This window comes from Watersipora subatra, chromosome 2 (assembly GCF_963576615.1).
Source record: "Watersipora subatra chromosome 2, tzWatSuba1.1, whole genome shotgun sequence".
Classification (NCBI taxonomy): domain Eukaryota; kingdom Metazoa; phylum Bryozoa; class Gymnolaemata; order Cheilostomatida; family Watersiporidae; genus Watersipora; species Watersipora subatra.
The window spans coordinates 38,239,858-38,263,204 of record NC_088709.1 but is presented as its reverse complement, the minus strand read 5'-3'; the positions used below and the strand labels follow the sequence as shown (position 1 = coordinate 38,263,204).

The following is a 23,347-nucleotide window of genomic DNA, read 5'->3' as shown; positions in this document are numbered from 1 at the left end:
TACGGATAATTCCAAAACACCCAAATTAGTCGGTTTTTTGTAAAATCCAGCCCAAGCACATTTAATGTCTGCCAGCTGTATTCACATAAAACCTCAGTAAATAAAAAAACTTTCATACCAGTTCGGAGCAACTGCACATCAATGGTGTTTGGTTAGAGCAAAGAGCTGCACTGGCGCACTGCATATTGGTTGGGAAAGGATTAACTGTACTGAGGAAACTCGCAAGAAACGAGGTGTTGCTAATCATTGCTGTGATAACTACTGATTATCTTCACCATATCCATTAAAATAATTACAAAAATTAATAAAGGAAAACTGTGGAGAGATTAAGCGGTAAGAGTCGAGTTGTGGTGTGTGTAATGAGGACAGAGTGCAGAGTGCAAACAGAACAGATCAAGTCATGTGATGCCATGGCCTAGCCTAAACAAATTATTACATGTACATTCTCTCAGGTTAGTCTTTATGTTCCCACCCATTCCTTCCTCAAGATGACAATAATGACAGCTATGAAGGAGAGAAAGAAGTTGCCATCCTCTGAGACGGTTGTCTCAGTAACCAAAGAAATGGACTAGCAATGACCAGTGAGGTGGACGTAAATATGAAAAATCAAGGTTAATGATAGACAGGAAGGTTTACGATAGACAGGATTTCTCTTCATTAAGTTACCAATAATTATTATCATGCATCTAATATAAATTCTGCAGTACCGTAATACAATTTAATATATCGTAAATGCTCGTGTATAAGTCGATATCATGTATATTTCGATGAGTATTTTGAGATATAAAAATGCATTATTATATGTATTACTCATGTATGAGTCGACTCCGCTATTTAAGACTAATCCGGACTGATTATATCAAATATATTGAATAAAAAAAACACAGCTTTCAAAGTTAAATTTTTTTTTATTTTCAATGAAATAAAGTTTTTTGCCATGTTTTAAAGGATGTTTAGGATGACACGCTTAAGTTATTATTGGTACAATGACTGCATCCTACATTCTAGCACACACTAGCATTACCTGCATTCAATCACGTATTTGCTACTCTCTAGCTGGTAGACAAACAAAGAAACAATCGGTTGCGTGACAAGTGATATCTACATATAAATATAGGTCTATTTAAATGTATATCCATCAGCCTTCATTAGGAATTTACAGTTGTAAAATTTTGCTTAACGCTATTCCAAATATATTACTTGTTAAATTTAAAGCTGATCGGTGGCAGTACAGCACAACATTTGAGGCTGCTATATTATGATTGAAAGTCCTGTACTAAGCTTGTTCACTAGAAATATATATCCTATCTTTACTGATATTTGATACCAGTACCTCTATGAAATATCTTTAACATTTATATGATGAACTATCATTATTATGAGTGTATGTTAAGGCTCCATACTACGGTGTGTGTATTGCATCTATAATAACGGAGTTGTCTTTTCATACTCACATTCTATTCAATTCGGCAGCAACAAGTTCATAAATATTACTCATGTACAAGTCAACCCTAATAATTTGATCTTAAAATCATCTTTCAGAAACTTGACTTATACCTGTGTATATATGGTAATACAATGCCATATTTGTGTTTTTGTCATTATTCTTGTTGTTTTGACTAACAACTGTGTCTACAAGTCTTACTTATTCTTGATATTATTGTTGTTGTTACTATGACAGACATTACTAGACTCCAAGTATGCGCTGCCCGTACCCAAGTATGGGGTGCCGGTATCATAAAGCCATTGCAGGATATCGGGCTGTCGGTCGCTCCAATTGCTATGGATAGCAATAATGTTGTCTCATATAATTTTTAAATATGAAATTAATTTAATCCACAATATTCTTGATATGTGAAAGCCGTTATGACAAAGAATATACTCACCCTTGCAGCCGGCGTTGACATTGCCAACCTTCCTCCAAAGTGGGCCTTCTCTTCAGTCCATCCCAGCAGCATTGATGACTGAGAAGAATAAAATACTCAGTTATTCATAAGATGGCTACTTGTATGAGGAGACAACTACTAAAATGCAAGAAAGCGCGAGACCGAACCGGTGATGGCTTATACAGGGAACAAGTTAGCCGTTGATGGATAGAATAATGGACAGGTACTTGATGGACAGGTACTTGATGACTAAAACAAAATCAATAATCAACTAAATCAATAAATCTAAAACTGAACCACATTTATAATTCTCTATTAACAAGTAGAAGGACATCTGCTTGCTATGCGACAGCATGACAGCAGTGACTGGATGAAAACAGCGCTACAGAATTATAAAGTCAATGCCGTATTAGAGGTAAAGAGGTATAACAACATGAAAAATTGGCATCAAAATATAATTGGGCAGCGTTACATTGCAGGAAAATAAAGGTATGCTATACGTACTTCATATAAAAATATCAACGTGTAACAACAGTTTGTCATGAGAGCCTGCTATGAATTATGCCATCTCATTAGTAGCCTCAATTGGCAAGGAGAATAAATCTATAATGTCAGTAGAACTCTCAGACAATTCATTTTAATTTACGTGATAATGTGAACCATCTTATGGTTAATATCCGGTGTTTTAATAGAGAAGGTATTTAAGCCCATGTGTCAGACCATTTATTCGATTTTATTGGCCAACTGTTGCCATTTTTTGTCTTAAGATTCTTGGATGACATAATTTGGAAAGCATTTCAGTTTGAATTGAAATTATTGCCATTAAAGACAAACATATATTTAAGAACTCTACTCGAATGTATTAATTGTAGTTGTTGTAAGACAAAAGAGAGCTTCCAGCTAGTAGAAACTTGTTACAATGCGAAGTAAGACCAGATTCAACATTGATTTATCTCTGTAATTAATGACAATGGTTGGAAAGTGACAGAGGAGGCGAGAGAGGCGTCAGAGAGAATGTCACACTCTATCGTGTCCATCAATTAACCAAAGCTACCATCATATTAACATAAATTAGAGAGCATGTTGAGTGCCTGGTGCAACGCTTTGCATATTCCACAGCTCTCCTGTATACCCCTACACCACACGCCTACTCTTCTTACCAAACCTTTCGCATAACCTTATAGGTGAACTTACATCATTGAAGTGATGCAAATGAAAATACTATCAATATAAAGCTAAGACATCAAGCTTTCATTTGATGTAACTTTTGTTTTGGCAAACATACCCAGTCCAGAGATATAATAGTTGGAATGAGATCCTTGCTTGGAATGCTCAGATTGAAGTAGAAGTGTTATTATGATGTCTATAGTCGCATGTGAGTTGTAGGCACTTACACGAGTTGTAGACACTTACACGAGTTGTAGGCACTTACACGAGTTGTAGGCACTTACACGAGTTGTAGGCACTTATACGAGTTGTAGGCACTTATACGAGTTGTAGGCACTTATACGAGTTGTAGGCACTTATACGAGTTGTAGGCACTTATACGAGTTGTAGGCACTTATACGAGTTGTAGGCACTTACACGAGTTGTAGGCACTTACAACTCGTGTAAGTGCCTATATATATACACTATATACTGTATATACATGGGTGTATTTATACGAGCTGTATTTAGTTATAGCTATGAATGATGGATGAGTAGCGCGCTATCGTGCACACAGCACTAGTTATGTCTCTAGCTATGTGTCAGTAATTCCTCTTGAAAGGAGATTATGGAATTCTTGAATATTTCACCATATAGAGCTCAATGAGTGAATTGCTAAAACAACTGGTGGTTTCAATTTGCATGTAAGAATAATGCAAGTTGCTTGACACTCGAATAGCCCAGGGTAAACAGCAAGCCAAAGGATGACTGAGATACCAATTTGGTTTAACAGGAAATGTTATAAAGTTATGAAGCACTGAAGTTGGAGAAAAAACTTCAATTATTGTGCAAACAACTCCAAAACCTTTGTCATATGACATTTCCTCGCAAGCCTCTGCAGATACTTCGTGCCCGCTTGATGTCACGGTGTAGTCAACATTCACAAGGCAAAACATGAGCAGACAAGAAAATTTAGCCGTGTAGCGTACATGATATATGCATTAAACATCCGCAATGAGAAACAAGCTTTACAAGAGTTAGTATGACTTACTATTCCAATCGATTTCAGGCTTTCAGGTAATTCAGGATTAAGGATTTAGGTGATTCAGGCTTTTTCTACTTCACGCATATTGCTATATAGCTAAATATAGTTATATAACAATATATAGCTATATATAGTTATATATAGCTATATATAGCTATTAAAACCTTTACTAATACGTATTTCTTGACAGTAAAAATTATGGCAATTGTCGCTTAAGTATTCTAAAGAAGGAATTTCAAATCTATAGTTAGATGAGTAGATAGATGAGTAGATAGTTAGATGAGTAGATAGTTAGATGAGTAGATAGTTAGATGAGTAGGTAGTTAGATGAGTAGGTAGTTAGATGAGTAGGTAGTTAGATGAGTAGATAGTTAGATGAGTAGATAGTTAGATGAGTAGATAGTTAGATGAGTAGATAGTTAGATGAGTAGATAGTTGGATGAGTAGATAGTTGGATGAGTAGATAGTTGGATGAGTAGATAGTTGGATGAGTAGATAGTTAGATGAGTAGATAGTTAGATGAGTAGATAGTTAGATGAGTAGATAGTTAGATGAGTAGGTAGTTAGATGAGTAGGTAGTTAGATGAGTAGGTAGTTAGATGAGTAGGTAGTTAGATGAGTAGGTAGTTAGATGAGTAGGTAGTTAGATGAGTAGATAGTTAGATGAGTAGATAGTTAGATGAGTAGATAGTTAGATGAGTAGGTCTGCTGAGTTATTTGATCTTGAAAACATCTTGAATAACGGTGTTTAAATCACAAATAGTTGTCCAAAGTGAGTTTTTAATGGCTAAAGATATATGCTATTTGAAACAACCTGCAACATAATGATTTACACTTTGAAAAGATATTTCCCTGAACATTGATAGCAAATGTGACTGATAATAGCTGTTTCTACATTACGAATTTTGAAAAAATGATTGCCTAGCCTGGTTTGTAAAAGTCACGGGGTATAATATGGGTAAAAACTGGTTTACTGTAAGTAATAGCGGTAGTAGTTAGTAAATAGTAAGATAACAGCGAATCAAGCATTGTGATAGATATTAGTATTGAGAAGGGAGAAGAATTAAAAAAGCCATTTCAAAAACACTGAAATAAATGTTAGAGAAAGAAGCAATAATTAGGAACAGTGGCAGTAAATGCACTATCTATTACAAAAAGAACGCAACTCCAATTTTATGCAACACCATGATTTGCTAAACGTTGCTACACCCATATTAGATACATACATACATACTGCTATTACATACAGTAGTTGAAAGTTCTGCTCTTATGTAGTGTTTACAGATGAAATTGCACTAAATCTTTGTAGATTTTATCCGAAAGTATTTTTCTGCTTTTATCATCGATATTGTTATATCATTTGCGATTGTTTTGGATGTTCAAGGTGATCTGACTGCCAGGATATTCAAGGTGATCTGACTGCCAAGATATTCCAAGGTGATCTGACTGCTAGGATATTCAAGGTGATCTGACTGCCAGGATATTCAAGGCGATCTGACTGCCAGGATATTCAAGGTGATCTGACTGCCAGGATATTCCAAGGTGATCTGACAGCCAGGATATTCAAGGTGATCTGACTGCCAGGATATTTCAAGATTAAAATCGGTAAAACTTGATCACGGTTCAAAAGCTCACAAGACAAATACGTGCGAAACGATATGACTAGTTATTATCGTTACGATAGTTGATATCGGCTACTGCGTGCACACTGCAGAGTTAGGTGTCTTTTTTGTGCAAGTTTATCTTTAGGGAATAAAAATATATGAAAACAGATAAATAAACAGATAAATAAACAGATAAATCCACTCATTAAAATAACGTGATAACCACTGAGATTGGTATGCATCCAATCTGAGTAAGATATGAGTAAATGTAATTAATTACATATCTAGGAAGTAAATACCTAACTAACAGGTCATATAATGACTTGCCTGTTTAGCTGCACACGGAGTCATCAGTTCACCTTCACAGGCAGCTTTGCTCACATCTTCTGTAGGAAATGCAGCCCCATTACCAAAGACATAAATGCGGCCTTTCTCAGCTGAAACATTGAGACAATGACATTGATGGTTGAACTGATAAGCAGATACTGGCCAGTCTTGTCCTGCACATCTCTTTCCTCAGAGAAAGACTAACGGTAAGTTTTACCAATCTTCTCAACCTCTCTGGTGGGCTGGCACTGGCAACCTCTCTGAAACCAGTTCTGTGGCTAAATAAAACTAAAAGCCACGAGTATGAACCCAGATTTTAACAAGAAAAGAAAGCGAGAGCCATCCATATGGTCTGTTTCATCCAACAGAAATTTCATTTATAAGGTTGTCATCCAAGATACCTTTTCAGTTAATATATTGTCGAGAATTCAAATTATTATGCAAGAGTTTCATACCTTCAGTAACCACAACAACTATTATAAAAATTATATAGTTGTTAATTTGGCCACAACAATTCCCACAAGTTTGCATTGAATAGGAGTAAATGGGCTGAATGTCACGAATGTAACCAGCTAGCTACAATTATGTCGTCTATAAGTACTAACTAATCAATTCTTAACATTTTGGAATAAACTTAGTTGAAAATACAGAATCAAACAGTTTTGGCTAAAAACTGATAAAGTAACGGAACAAAAATAGAAAATGAATAAATAAGTTGCTGAACTTACAACAAATTCATGCGTCTGGGCTTCAGCAATTCATGAAATGGCAGTGAGAATTCATATGGGAACTACTAGACTAATACTAGACTAACATGTGTTCTGACAAATTGTTTCCATTGTTTAATGTCATTAAAAAAAATTTTTAAAGCACCACAGGTAGCAGGATAAGAAAAAACTGAAAAAGATTTTGTTAAGAATTGTAAGATAGTCACACAAAAGACAATAACTGTAAAGAGACTGCAACTCACCATCACGAGGTTTGCAGTAAGTCAGTGGACTTTCAACTGAATACATGTACATGGGTATTTTATAGATATGAAGAACAATCTACTCTCAGATGAAGAGCTGACAACTGAGTACATGAATATTTATAGATATGAAGAACAATCTACTCTCAGATGAAGAGCTGACAACTGAGTACATGAATATTTATAGATATGAAGAACAATCTACTCTCAGATGAAGAGCAGACAACTGAGTACATGAATATTTATAGATATGAAGAACAATCTACTCTCAGATGAAGAGCTGACAACTGAGTACATGAATATTTATAGATATGAAGAACAATCTACTCTCAGATGAAGAGCTGACAACTGAGTACATGAATATTTATAGATATGAAGAACAATCTACTCTCAGATGAAGAGCTGACAACTGAGTACATGAATATTTATAGATATGAAGAACAATCTACTCTCAGATGAAGAGCTGACAACTGAGTACATGAATATTTATAGATATGAAGAACAATCTACTCTCAGATGAAGAGCTGACAACTGAGTACATGAATATTTATAGATATGAAGAACAATCTACTCTCAGATGAAGAGCTGACAACTGAGTACATGAATATTTATAGATATGAAGAACAATCTACTCTCAGATGAAGAGCAGACAGCGTTACAGCAAGCTAGGCTTAAACATTAAAAGATTAAACATGAAAATCGTAGACCTGACTATCTCATGAGTGGATAATGCAAATAAATCATAATTTACCACAGACAGTATTTCTAGTGACAGGTTTAGAGGATTACAAGTTACGATTAAGAGATTATGACTAATTAAGGCAACTAACTAGCAAAATATTGAAGATTAGCTACACTCTATTTAATTGCAAATCTATTCCCATAGCAAACCGAAGAGTCCTAGTTTATTCATATAACTAATTTCTACCTTCAGCAAAACAACAAGCTTTATATTATCACATTTTAATATCATATCACACTATATCTCACACTGAAATTTAAAAAAAATTGAAATACCTAACAAACACCACCCACATTCAATTGAATGTAACAAACCACAACCATCTTATTGAATTGGATGTAACAAACCACACCCATCATATTAAATTGGATGTAACAAACCACACCCATCATATTGAATTGGATGTAACAAACCACACCCATAATATTGAATTGGATGTAACAAACCACACCCATCATATTGAATTGGATGTAACAAACCACACCTATCATATTGAATTGGATGTAACAAACCACACCCATCATATTGAATTGGATGTAACAAACCACACCCATCATATTGAATTGGATGTAACAAACCACACCCATCATATTGAATTGGATGTAAATTTCTTGAATTGAATAAAACTTGACACACCCACCTTCACAAAATTAGGTAAAATTAAACAGACCCTTTTGTATAGAATGAAATAAAGGCCAAATTTACCTTCAAAAATTTACTATAAAACAAATCATGTCCACATTAAGAACATTAGACACCATAGCCATTTTCATTGAAAGTGTAGAATATTCTATATAAAAATTTGAAGTATAGAGTATTTTAAACAAAAACCTAAAGTGTTGTACTTTGTATAAACACCTAAAGTGTTGTACTTTATATAAACACCTAAAGTGTAGTACTCTATATAAACACCTAAAGTGTAGTACTTTATATAAACATCTAGAGTGTCGTACTTTATATAAACACCTAAAGTGTCGTACTTTATATAAACACCTAAAGTGTTGTACTTTATATAAACACCTAAAGTGTTGTACTTTATATAAACACCTAAAGTGTAGTACTCTATATAAACACCTAAAGTGTAGTACTTTATATAAACATCTAAAGTGTCGTACTTTATATAAACACCTAAAGTGTCGTACTTTATATAAACACCTAAAGTGTCGTACTTTATATAAACATCTAAAGTGTCGTACTTTATATAAACACCTAAAGTGTCGTACTTTATATAAACACCTAAAGTGTCATACTTTATATAAACACCTAAAGTGTCGTACTTTATATAAACACCTAAAGTGTCGTACTTTATATAAACACCTAAAGTGTAGTACTTTATATAAACACCTCAAAGGTAGAGTTTCAAGGATCAACCACTATAAATTGAGCCATTATAAATCATACATGTGTCCAAGGGACTAGACATGAGAAAGCCCCCACCTCCATAAAGAAGCTCTGTTGGATCTTGGGTGAAGTGAGGAGCTCCAACCAATAGCTCATCCTTACCATCACCATCCAAATCTGCAAACTGAAAGGAGATTAGGACTGGAGAGCCAATCACTGCTGAGTAGCTGTGCAAACTGAAAGGATATTAGGACTGGAGAGCCAATCAGTGCTGAGCAGCTATGCAAACTGAAGAGGGATTAGGACTGGAGAGCCAATCAGTGCTGAGCAGCTGTGCAAACTGAAAGGAAATTAGGACTGGAAAGCCAATCAATGCTGAGCAGCTGATTCTATTAGATGGTGCATAAGTATGAAACTGGTTTTCAAGATTTACTTCTAAATAAACTTCAGACAGTAGTTTAGCTTCACAAAGAGAACCCAGACATCAATGATAAGGCATTTGAAATATTTTATATAAACATCTAAAATGTATAATATTTTATACAAACACCTGAAGTGTAGAGTATTTTATATAAACAACTAAAATCTGGAGTATTTTCTATAAATATCTAAAGTGTAAGGTATTTGATATACAGTAATTAGACAGTGTAATCTGCAAGTGCATAAAGGATAGACAGCTCCAAATACATTGTTGTACAGAAATTTAAGCTCACTTGCAACTTTGCATTACTATTCCCACATCCGAAATGTTCAAAAGGTACCTTAGACTGCGAACCAAACATGGAAAACCTCCTGTCCCCATATAAATAACTTGAAGTGAATGCATTATGATCAGCAAGGCTAGAGAGGTTCCACATAGCAACAGCTCCGACTTGCCTTAATGTCTCATTATAGCCCAGTATGCTCCCATTGACGTCTGCAAGAACAGAACAGGATTAGCCCAGTAAGCTCCCATTGATATCTACAAGAGTAGAACAGAATTAGAGATGTACATCAGAATATTATTATTAGAAGCTAATTTTTCACCTTTAGAATGTGAAAAATAAAAGGTGTTCAAATATAAGGACATCATTTAACTTGCAACAAAATTACGTACTAGTACATTTACTGTCTAGTTTGCAGTGAGAGAACATCAGGTGTGTCGATAAAGCACAGACAATAAAGTTGTCGCACAATTATTCATAAATACTTAAAGGTTGACTTGCAACAAAATTCACATTACAGTTATTTGGTATCAAAAGATTCACTACGTCTTACAGTGCTGTGTTGTAGGTGCAAAATATGCGGAAATGTGTTTACAAGCTCTTAAAAGCTAAACAACGAACAGTTAATCGCAGCCACACGAGACCGCCGTAGTTTGGATTCTCTTTCCAAAACGGCTCAAATGTGACGTAGCTGCGTTAGATGGTTCCTGTTTACACGTTCATGCAACCTTATTCGTCGAAATATTTTCACAAATATACTTCATGCATTTAATAAAACCATGTCTATTGTTCTTACGCATCTATTTCATCATCATTGTAATGCCGCTACTTTGAGCACTGATATCTCAAAACCTACCGTAAAAATTCGTTTAATTTTTTAGCCTTAGCTTGAAGGAGTATATATCATTGTCTGATAATCATGACGAGCCTGTTGGTCATTTGTGATAATTGAAAAGTGCTGCAGAAATTATTTGCCAAGTATTGGATCACATGATCAGATTACGACTTGACGATTAGACCAAACCAAAACAAAACTGTAAAGTAGCGAGCATCTAAATTTGATACGGGGTCTGCAGTAAAACCCGAAGTGTTTGTCATAAACTAGTGCTACGATAAGTTTTATATCAAGCTTTTTATTGGCCTTTCAATTCACGGGAGAACATCACGTGACAAGACAATAACCAAATGTAATGGCTACGGCAGAGAAATAAACAGATTCCAATCTACGGCGGCTTCTCGTTTTTGAGCTTTTAAGAGCTTGTAATCACATTTCCACATATTTGGCACCTACAACAAAGTAAGACATGGTGAATTTTTTGATACCAAATAACTGTAACGTGAATTTTGTTGCAAGTCAACCTTTAAGGACAGCATTTAAGGAGCAGCATTTAAGCAGCAGCATTTCAAAGCTAACCTTAAGATTTACCACTGAAGCATCTCTGTGCTAAATATAATTAATTTATAACATTGATGTCTCCACTTTCTAACAGTAGTAATAATGGCATACTTCTGTCGTGTGGTGACAATGCTTGGTAATGTTCTCATGTTCTAGTAGAGAAATACACCACCAGGACTAGTTTGGGAGCTACCTTGGGTGGTCTTAACACTTATCAAGAGCTTCTTCTGGAACTGTCAGAGTAACCTGAAGGGATGCCAGTCTGACAGAGCCAGGCAGCCATTTCACTTGCCCAATGTGCAAAGGACAGTGGATCTTTAACGTGCCCACGTTGTCAGTGTGGTACACGGGGCCTCCAAGTTATGGTCTAGGTCCGAAAGACTCAGCAAATTAGGGTTGAAAGCTTGCTGAGAGCTTTTTGTCAGATCGGCATTGAGCAGGGCTCAAACTACCAACCCTATGGTTGATAACGACAGTCAAAGACGCTACCACTAGGCCACCCTGACCTCCTCCACTCTCTAAGAGACACTGAGCAATTATAAAATGTAGGTCAACAAACGTCCCTATCAGCGCTAAATGTTAGGTGAGCACAAAGTCATATTAACCCCATAATTACAAAGAAGGAGATGTATTTTACATACTATTCAGAAAATGCACTAGTAAATGCACATACAACAGTTATCAATGTAAAGGTGTCGATAAAATCTCTATGTTGGTTACGACCATTTGGGCTACTTTCATGCAAAAGTAAAAATTAATTATTAGATTTAACCTTACAAGATCTGCAATATACACTGCACTAAAGCCCAAATGGCTTATAGTCGCAGGCCAGTCACTTCACATATACCCATATATGGAGTGACTTGTTCGCAAGTTCCAACAGAGCAATGTTGAATTACAACAAGAAGGTCCACCAGTGCCACCGGTACCACACATAAACACAACAAAGCATCTCAACATTACCAACACTATCCATGCCAATAGCAAGCACTGCGCTGTCATTTCTGCCAAATGGTTGGCCAACAGTCAAGCTGCTCCCAAAATGCTGGTGTTCTTCGCTGCCATTAAGCATGCGAATTAACTTCAGATCCGGTAAGCTCCATATTGTCACCTGACCAGCTGCCTGAGTATCATTTGGGCTGAACTTGCAACTCTTACTGTAAACACGATAGCCAGTAGTAAAGAATGCAACAGCGAGCATAGTACCCGAGGTCTTAACTACAGACTATAGAATATACAACAGTCTCTGAGGTCTTAACTACAGATTATAGAATATACAACAGTCTCTGAGGTCTTATCTACAGATTATATAGTATACAACAGTCTCTGAGGTCTTATCTACAGATTATAGAGTATACAACAGTCTCTGAGGCCTTATCTACAGATTATAGAATATATATACAACAGTCTCTGAGGCCTTATCTACAGATTATAGAGTATACAACAGTCTCTGAGGTCTTAACTACAGATTATAGAGTATACAACAGTCTCTGAGGTCTTAACTACAGATTAAAGAGTATACAACAGTCTCTGAGGTCTTAACTACAGATTATAGAGTATACAACAATCTCTGAGGTCTTATCTACAGATTATAGAATATACAACAGTCTCTGAGATCTTATCTACAGATTATAGAGTATACAACAGTCTCTGATGTCTTAACTACAGATTATAGAATATACGATAGTCTCTGAGGCCTTATCTACAGATTATAAAGTATACAACAGTCTCTGAGATCTTATCTACAGATTATAGAATATACAACAGTCTCTGAGATCTTATCTACAGATTATAGAATATACAGGAGTCTCTGAGGTCTTATTTACAGATTATAGAGTATACAACAGTCTCTGAGGTCTTAACTACAGATTATAAAGTATACAACAGTCTCTGAGATCTTATCTACAGATTATAAAGTATACAACAGTCTCTGAGGTCTTACCTACAGATTATATTATAGAGTAGACAACAGTCTCTGGGGTCTTATTTACCTATTATCTACTATATAAACGGCAATCGTTGTCTGTGTATCTGTGTATGTGACCGCCTTACAGAGCGGTCTTTCCCTTTATCGTCGTACGAAGTTCGATCGTACGAAGCGAACTGAATTAATATGTGTAGTGACCATAGATATAGTAAACCCTAGATATGCGAATAATCAAAACAGGTGAGGCCTATAATTAGCATGACGCAACGTCATGGTGATGTGCAAAGCGAATCAGCTGATCTATTAACTCCTATTGACTTAGCACTAAAAACTGCTCAATTTTTCCATTGTTTGTGCATCTGAGACTGGATATTTTATTGAAAATATGTAAAACTTATATGCGGTAATACTTCAACTTACGAGTGCCCTAACGTACGAGAAACTTGAGGTACGAGCCAGCTTTTAAGCAAGTTTTAGCACTAAAATACGAGCCATGTTTGAGATACGAGCACATGAGACAGTTGCCAAGTATGTCGGAGGTGTTTTATGAGAACAGCATCACTCTGTATTTTTCAACTGCTCAGATTATACTTTTGTACCATGTTTTTTGTACGCGATTTTCAGTGCAGAATTATGTGAATTAAAAGTACGGTGCGTAGACCGAAAGTTTGCCAGTAAAAGGATAGATAATGCAAAGAAAAAGCTAATGATAACAATTGATATTAAATGGAAAATTATTGAAAAATATGCAAAAGATGTATGCGTGATTGAGCTTGCTCAACAATATGACAGAAATACATCCACAATTATCAAACACAAGGATTATATTCAAGGCATTCAGTCGGCAAAAGGACTAACCATAGTTTCTAAACGATGCAACGATCTTCACGACCACTGATGGAGAGACTGCTCAGGTTTTGGATAAAAGAAACAATTGGCCGGTGACTGCGTAACTGAAACGATGCTACGTAAAATGGCCGGTGCTATCTATCAAGACTATAAAAAATAGACATTCGGACAAGTTGGCTAGCGGTCGTGCATTAACTCTTGGTGACAACAACTGTGTTCGTCCTGATCGCAACACGTTGAAAGGGTGACAAAGGCAAACGTCCTTAGATAGGTTTCTCTTAAAACGGCAGGCTGGTCGTGAGAGCGAAACAGAAAAAAAATTAGCTAACCAGCGAGAAACTTAAAACTATGAACGCCGAAGAAACTTTAATTACGTTAAGTTAAAGATTAAAGTTTGCTTTTAGGTTTGCTTTTAATTTTGTCTTTTAAGACTTGGATAAAATCTAAATTTATCAAAGTCAACTGTTGTAATGGAGGATAACTTATCTCTCCCTCTCTGGCAAATGCTAGCGTTAGCCGCTATTGTATGTATTTAATTTTACATTTTAATTAATCACATTTCCTTGCATTATTTTTGTTTGTTGCTTTTTGAAAGCATGTGGTAAGTTAGGACAATAACCAACATGTTCTTTCTGTTACAATATACTGTTTTGAGTGTTTTATTTGCATTTTCAGAGTATGAAAACCTATCAATATATATTTAATTGTTCTATATATAAATAAATTGCACCAACATGCAAGTAAATTGACATACGAGCTCAGTCTCTGAACGCATTAAGCTCGTAAGTCGAAGTATGACTGTAATGACTTTGGATGAGAAAGGCAAAAATCTTACACACATGGTAATGAATAATACCAATGATTTAGAAGCTTCTATATTATTGATAATACAAAGAGTGACCAAATAGAAATCAAACTAATAACAAACTATTGAATCAAATGAGGTTTAGAAGCAGTTACGCTAGACCACTGTATTAAACACCCATTAGACATGACTGAAAATAACTAGACGAGATAGTTTTTGTCTAAGGTTGGTTGAACTAGATTCCTGCTTTGAAGCGGCATAGTGTTTTCTGATTTTAGTATAGCGATTTACTATAGTTTTGAGTAGACTGTTGGCATGCACTGTACATGTAAAACCTTGATGGAGGTTATGCAATAAGACATATATGTTACTGTCTGTGATGTTACTTGTTTAAAAGCTCTCTGTGTGATACCACAGCTCTCCATGTGTGAACGTAGGCACTTTTCTGCAGCAATTCATATTCGGCCTATCAATCTGGTCACCAATCCTCCTCTGTTTTTAACTGAGATTAGGGTTATGTCATCACTATTTCTACTTCCCACTACTTCGACATCGGTCAAGAACTTGATACGTTCATCACATTTGAGTTAGAAAAAAATCCTCATCACCGAACTCCTCATCTTCACCTTCCTCAGCTTTTGTCTCTTCTTTCTTTTTCTTTCTAGCCAGAGAATGTAGCAGGAGTTGGCCAGTTTTTTCAGCCCTGCTCACATCCAGATCAATACAGTTAACATTGGAATTTGGTGTGATATCTGCTTTTATGAACAGTGCTCGAAGTGCAGTTTTAAGCACTGCACATCTGGGTTATTGTTATAGCCACCCTTATATCGTATTGTGGAAAACAAAATCTCAATGTGATCCTGGTTGATCTTAAAGGTTAGGAAGTAGTTGATGTAAGGGTAGTTGCTGAAAAGATATTGAGTAATGTCATGTACAGATTTGGCTGCTGACTCAAAACCAATGACGAAATGATGATGATTTTCCTATTATTTTCCACTAGCAGCTTTCAGCTTGGTGTCCTTAATCGGCATAGATAGCTTATGATATTGTTGAGAACTTCTTGTTTTGAGTTTGAAGTTCTGTTATGTTATGGGCAATTCAGGATATACCTGGGGTGTTGTGGTCTCTTCTGATGACATTTCACTAAGAATTTGGTCTTATTGTTATGTTTATGACTTAAAAACTAGCATGCCAAGCGGCTTCCACTACTAAACTTATTGCTCAATTGAAGGCTTTGATGCTGTGACGCACATCACTACGACGTTACGTCGTGAAAACAACAGCCAATTATAGGCCTCACTTTTGCTCCATTGTATTGATAGCTATTCGCCAATCTAGGGTTTACTATATCTATGGTAGTGACAGTAAACAAATTATAGAGCAGTCTTTCTTTTTCTATTCGGTCGTACGAAGCCAACTGAATTAATATGAGTAGTAAATATTGTAATTTCGGACTATTAACCGCTACTTTTGTCTGATGATTTGAGCCCAGCTTATATAAAGGTGCGGCGATTCTGTTGCTTTTCTTTCACCGCTAGGGCGCATTAACCGAAATCTCCAGTTAACACGCTTTTAAACAGCAAAGTTGCTGCCGTGTTAAAACGCACCGTCCTTGGTTCTGCGGCCTATACAAAGGTGTCTATACAGCTATACAAATGTACTACTTATTAAATAAAATAAATTAATGTGTAGTTATTTACATGCAATTAATATTTACTGCCAACGGGTACCAAGGGGATCACGTAAACGTTTGTTTCTTGTGGCCACTGGAAAAACGCAGTTCTCACCTACTAAATTTCCACATCTAAAAGGTAAGTGATTCTTATTCAATGTTGTATTGTCTATGAATTGCCACACTTTCAATACAAAACCCTTTCACTTGCGTCCATGTACAAATTTAGCTATCGGCGTACCGCCAGCCATTTTGCCGATATCGCTTCATATGTATACAATATTTTTTCAATTTCAAACTCCATCTAGAACGTTTATTTTGGTTATATATTTCATTTTGCTAACATGTTAACAAGCACTGCTATGCATAAAGTTCATTGTATCTATACATTGTGCATTGATAAAGCGATGTGAAGCTACAAAGCTAAAACGATCCTCTACAATGTTCCTTATTCTTACAAAACCATTACTTTCACCACCATCAGAGTCAGTGCTGCTATTGCTATTTTAATTATTTGTGTAATCACAAAAATCTGAATCGGTTATAATGTCATCAACATAAGTAGTTATTTATTTTCTAACTCGGACGCATTTAATGAACTTGCACAAAAAAATCTGCTTCTTTAGGTTGGAAATTCTCGAACAAAGATTTAAAATTAAACTTTAGGCTAATTTTATAGAGAAATCTTAGGACAACACTGTCACTACCATACAAGTCCTAAAGACTGTTGGTTATGTTATCAACAATAATAAAATTCAGTTACTAGCAATTGCCGGTAAAATCGCAAAAATGCGTCAACGTGATCGACCATAGAAAACGCATAAATGAGTCTACTTCAGTGAAAGGGTTAAAAACGTTGGATTTGCCACTGTTTGTGATAGTAAACATGTTCATTTCCTTCCACAGCCGAGTTACTTTTTTTTTTTTAGCTACGAGTACACAGAACTACAGCTACTACAGAACTCGCACGAATACTCCGAGAGTTCCGATAGGCGATGGTGAAAAGAAAGAGAGCAGCTGGTGTCGACTTACTGTCACCCTGCTTTAGCCATGACCAGCTGTACATCGCCTGCTCAAAAGTAGGCACAAGCCAAAAGCTGTTTGTTCATATACCCGCCAGAAAAACAAAAAATGTTGTCTATCCGCAAGTGTTGCGTTGAACTAATATTGTGTTATTGTTATGTCATGCTATGTTCTTCATGTTCTGCTATACCGCATGCAGCATTTTCTAACATATTTTTCAGTATATATATATTTTCATGCATTTGTTTTCCTTATTGTATCTAATACAAAAGCTATCATGTTGGCGCTATGTTTTATTATTGTAAGGTGCTAATGCTGTATCTGCCTTGACATCATACTGTCTGTGCTGTTATACATATAAGTTTTATCGACACAACCTCATTACTGTTTGTATATACAATGTCAAAACACAGGCTATAGACGAAAAACTGGTGAGCTATGATTAGTGTTTTAAGCATGTAGAAGTCTCCATTCAATAAATGCTGGCGATAGCAAAATATTTTGTATAATTTTTTTAAAAAATGCAAAACTTTTCAATACGGCCAATTTGAAGAACTTCAGTTTGCCTAGCAATGTCAATTTCATTATCAGTTCTCTGTACACAAATAGGGCAACTCCGATTTGAGTGGTTTGAGACTGATGTATTGTAGACTAGCTGTAAAATGTATTGTAGATTTCCATTGTTCTCCCCAACATTGTTGACATATATGACTGCATATGTGTGTGCATAGTGTGATCAGGGCAAAAAGTTTCAGTAAACTGAGGTCTTATCTACAGATTATAGAGTATACAACAGTCTCTGAGGTCTTATCTACAGATTATAAAGTATACAACAGTCTCTGAGGTCTTATCTACAGATTATAGAGTATACAACAGTCTCTGAGGTCTTTTCTACAGATTATAGAGTATACAACAGTCTCTGAGGCCTTATCTACAGATTATAGAGTATACAACAGTCTCTGAGGTCTTATCTACAGATTATAGAGTATACAACAGTCTCCGAGGTCTTATCTACAGATTATACAATATACAGCAGTCTCTGAGGTCTTAACTACAGATTATAAAGTATACAACAGTCTCTGATGTCTTAACTACAGATTATAGAATATACAGCAGCCTCTGAGGTCTTATCTACAGATTATATTATAGAGTATACAACAGTCTCTGAGGTCTTATCTACAGATTATATTATAGAGTATACAACAGTCTCAGAGGTCTTAACTACAGATTATATTATAGAGTATACAACAGTCTCTGAGGTCTTATCTACAGATTATATAGTATACAGCAGTCTCTGAGGTCTTAATTACAGATTATAGAATATGCAGCAGTCTCTGATGTCTTAACTACAGATTATAGAGTATACAAAAGTCTCTGAGGTCTTATTTACAGATTATAGAATATACAACAGTCTCTGAGGTCTTATCTACAGATTATAGAATATACAACAGTCTCTGAAGTCTTATTTACAAATTATAGAATATACAGCAGTCTCTGAGGTCTTGTCTACAGATTATAGAGTATACAACAGTCTCCGAGATCTTAACTACAGATTATGGAATATACAGCAGTCTCTGAGGTCTTATCTACAGATTATAGAATTTACAACTGTCTCTGTGGTCTAAACTACAAATTATAGAGTATACAGCAGTCTCTGAGGTCTTATCTACAGATTATATTATAGAGTATACAACGGTCTCTAAGGTCTAACTTACAGGTTATAGAGTAAACATCAGTCTCTGAGGTCTTAACTACAGATTATGAAATATACAACAATCTCTAAGGTCTGAGTCAAGCCAAAGACTATGCTACTAACTCACTGATAGCAGAGTCTGAAAAGAGGAGCAGCAACAATAAGTACAGGCCCCATTTTGGGATCCTCAGCTGTGATCACAGAGCTGCCAAACCAGCTTGTGTTGGATCCTGCCTATAACCATAAAACCTGTAGTAAAACTTATCAACAGCAGGAGATACAAGCTCAGAGAAGCAAGGATGTTGCCCACTTCTATCGAGTCTTAAAAAATAACAAAATAAATGTCAAATGATGATGACAGCTATGTGTCAGATGATGATAGCTATGTGTCAGATGATGATAGCTATGTGTCAGATGATGATAGCTATGCGTCAGATGATGATAGCTTCATGTCAGATGATAGCTATGTGTCAGATGATGATAGCCATGTGTCAGATGATGATAGCCATGTGTCAGATGATGATAGCCATGTGTCAGATGATGATAGCTATGTGTCAGATGATAGATATGTGTCAGATGATGATAGCTGTTTGTCAGATAATGATAGCTATGTGTCAAACGATGATAGCTATGTTTCAGATGATAGCTATGTGTCAGATGATGATAGCTATGCGTCAGATGATGACACCTATGTTTCAGATGATGATAGCTATGTGTCAAATGATGATAGCTAAGTGTCAAATGATGATAGCTATGTGTCAGATGATAATTGTACATTATAGTACATATACATACACATATACATTATTAATTATACATGTAGCTATGCATCAGATGATGATAGCTATGCGTCAGATGATGATAGCTATGCGGCAGATGATGATAGCTATGCGGCAGATGATGATAGCTATGCGTCAGATGATGATAGCTATGTGTCAGATGATGATAACTATGTGTCAAATGAAAATAACAACAAGCCAAAAAGCTCAGAAATTTGACTAGAGCAGTTAAAGCAAGAAAGATTATCTTTTGGTTGGAATTTAAGATTCACATTGATGCTATTAGTCTGGTAAGTCAATTGTCAGTAGACTTTGTTAATATGCTCTAAAGTTCATACTCTAATTATGTGTGGAAAGTACAAGTTGAACAAGCAACTCCAAGTTGAACAAGCAACTCCAAGTCGAACAAGCAACTCTAAGTTGAACAAGCAACTCCAAGTCGAACCAGCAACTCCAAGTTGAACAAGCAACTCCAATATAAACAAGGAACTCCAAGTCGAATCAGCAACTCCAAGGCAAACAAGCAACTCCAAGGTAAGCAAGCAATTCCAAAATGAACAAACAACTCTAAAATGAACACGCAGCTCCAAGTTGAACAAGCAACTCCAAGTTGACCAAACAACTCCAAAATGAACAAGCAACTCTAAATTGAACAAAGAACTCCAAAATTCCAAGTTGAACAAACAACTCCACGTTGAACACGCAGCTCCAAGTTGAACACGCAGCTCCAAGTAGAACAAGCAACTCCAGGTTGAACAAACAATTCCAAAATGAACAAACAACTCCAAGTTGAACTAGCAACCCCAAGTTGAGCAACTAATGTGATTGTTAAGAAGCTTGAATACTAGTAACATATATGATGAGACTCGATTGATTAGTTAGTTAGTTTACTGCAAAGCTACTGCTGTCATGTAAAAAAGTAACAGAATAAAAAAGTTAACATTTTGAAATATTTTAAACAACATAAAATATTACATAGTACTCCAGTCAACTGTAGACAGCCGGTCAGCGCACCACTATGATTATTTCACTGATAAGGAAGGTGAACTGAGCCATAAACAGTCTCAAGAGTTGTCTGCTCATTGTCTGATGTATTAAAGAAGAACTTAACTAAAATTTCTAGTAAACAAAAAGTAAAAATAAAAAAAGTATCAGTATTGTTCAACCATTTGCGATTGTTTTTGATGTTTGAGATGATCCGACTGTCAGAATGTTTCAAGATTAAAATCGAGAAAACTTGATCGCAATTAAAACACTCAGATCAAAGGAAAGTGTGATTGTGACGTCTAAAGTTGCAAGGAGAACAACAGAATAGAGACACGTAACGCTTCAACTTGAACGCAATATCCGATATCAACTATCACAATGATAACAACTAGTGACATCATTTTGCACATATTTTTATTCTGTGTGTTTTAATCGTGATCAAGTTTTATCGATTTTAATCTGGAAACATCCCGGCAGTCAGACCACCGTAATACATCAAAAACAATCGGAAATGATAAAAAATACTGATACTTTCTGTTAAAATCTACAAAGATTTTGTGGAAGTTAATCTTTAAGGCTGTGATATGTATAGATTAGGTATTGCTTTTTGCCATTCTAAACAACTCACTCGATTACAATGCTTATCTGATTTTGCTCTGCTAATCTTTCTCCATGTACATGCACGTTAAATGAAAATCTAAAGTTCAATAATACTGCTGGCAGCAAAATAGAAAAAACTAAAACATACTTACCCCTGGACCATAGATGCATTTCCAGATAGTGAAGTTAAACTGCTTGTTACTCTTGACAAAGCATAGCTTCCCAGACTGAGGCCCAGCTGGTCCGGGCGAATAAGGGGAGCTGATTATGAGATCATCATGCCCATCTCTATCTACATCCTCACTGAACAAATGTACGCCTTCATTTTGGTACAAAGGCTAAAATATATGCAGAGATTAATAAAGATTCGCGCCATGTAGTCTTTATATCAAACGTATACACAACCTGATAGAATAATTCAACCACCTACATGTAGTTTTAAGGTACACATCATCTAAGATACAGTTGGTAAGGTACACAGTATCTAAGATACAGTTGGTAAGGTACACAGTATCTAAGATACAGTTGGTAAGGTACACAGTATCTAAGATACAGTTGGTAAGGTAAACAGCATCTAAGATACAGTTGGTAAGGTACACAGCATCTAAGATACAGTTGGTAAGGTACACAGTATCTAAGATACAGTTGGTAAGGTACACAGTATCTAAGATACAGTTGGTAAGGTACACAGCATCTAAGATACAGTTGGTAAGGTACACAGCATCTAAGATACAGTTGGTAAGGTAGACTGCATCTAAGATACAGTTGGTAAGGTACACAGCATCTAAGATACAGTTGGTAAGGTACACATAATCTAATATGCACAAGATTACCACATAATGTACAGCGACTTACTGCATCCCAATCAACACTTATAATTGAGGGCGATTCAGCAAAGCTTCCGCTACTATTGCCATACCACACAGCCAGAGCCCCCTACAATATCGTTTTAGGAAGATGTTAGAACCACTCTTCCTAGATCATAACCATTATGATCTACATAGGAAGCATACCATAACCATACGACAGGACACATTTAGGAACAGCACAGCTATATGACAGGGTAGAACAATTCAACTTCTGTACAATGATAGAAAACAACAATATCTACAGCGAATGGCATACATGAGATCGGGAGTGCATGAGATTCTGTATACTGTAATAAATCATTAGAATTTAGCCCTAGAACAATCATGGGAATCACAAAAATGTAAAGAGCAATTTTATTTGAAAAGTATGCATAAAAAACAGTGAGCACTCATTGGCATATAGGCTATACGAATAAAGGCTGAGTGTGAAACCAAATATTTTAGCCTTCTATCTTTATGAGGAAAGTGGAGTAATTTTTAGCGGGTCAATTCAGAAGCAGCATGTACAGTGGTGCACCTGCAGCAGCTGTCACCGAGTGAAGAGAGTCAATGAACACAGGTAGAACTATGCAAACTTGAGAGAGAGGACAAGTCCAGAAACGAACAGTACTAAACTGAAGCAGTAGCTACACAACTGGTTATGTAGCTAGTCATGTAGCTAGGTAGCTCTTCAATCCGGTTATGATTGAATCAAGCTATAAAGCTACAAAGCATCACTTGAGTAGCTGCACTGAATAGTTAATTGCACGGAATAGTTAATTGCACAGAATAGTTAATTGCACGGAATAGTTAATTGCACTGAATAGTTAATTGCGCTGAATAGTTAATTGCGCTGAATAGTTAATTGCACGGAATAGTTAATTGCACGGAATAGTTAATTGCACTGAATAGTTAATTGCACTGAATAGTTAATTGCACGGAATAGTTAATTGCACGGAATAGTTAATTGCACTGAATAGTTAATTGCACTGAATAGTTAATT

At 35.9% G+C, this 23,347-nt stretch overlaps 1 protein-coding gene across 2 annotated transcripts in view; it reads right to left on the bottom strand.

Annotated features, from left to right (window-relative positions):
* LOC137387658 (phosphatidylinositol-glycan-specific phospholipase D-like) overlaps positions 1-23,347 on the bottom strand; it is an 80,876-nt gene that overhangs the window by 15,725 nt on the left and 41,804 nt on the right. For both annotated transcript variants that reach the window (XM_068074140.1, XM_068074141.1), the window contains 8 exons: positions 22,352-22,432; positions 21,649-21,834; positions 19,258-19,364; positions 12,125-12,318; positions 9,823-9,977; positions 9,158-9,245; positions 6,009-6,118; positions 1,887-1,964 (listed from right to left, as the gene is read on the bottom strand). In XM_068074140.1, the coding sequence (XP_067930241.1) occupies positions 1,887-1,964; positions 6,009-6,118; positions 9,158-9,245; positions 9,823-9,977; positions 12,125-12,318; positions 19,258-19,364; positions 21,649-21,834; positions 22,352-22,432 (999 nt within the window). The remainder of the gene's footprint in view (positions 1-1,886; positions 1,965-6,008; positions 6,119-9,157; positions 9,246-9,822; positions 9,978-12,124; positions 12,319-19,257; positions 19,365-21,648; positions 21,835-22,351; positions 22,433-23,347) is intronic.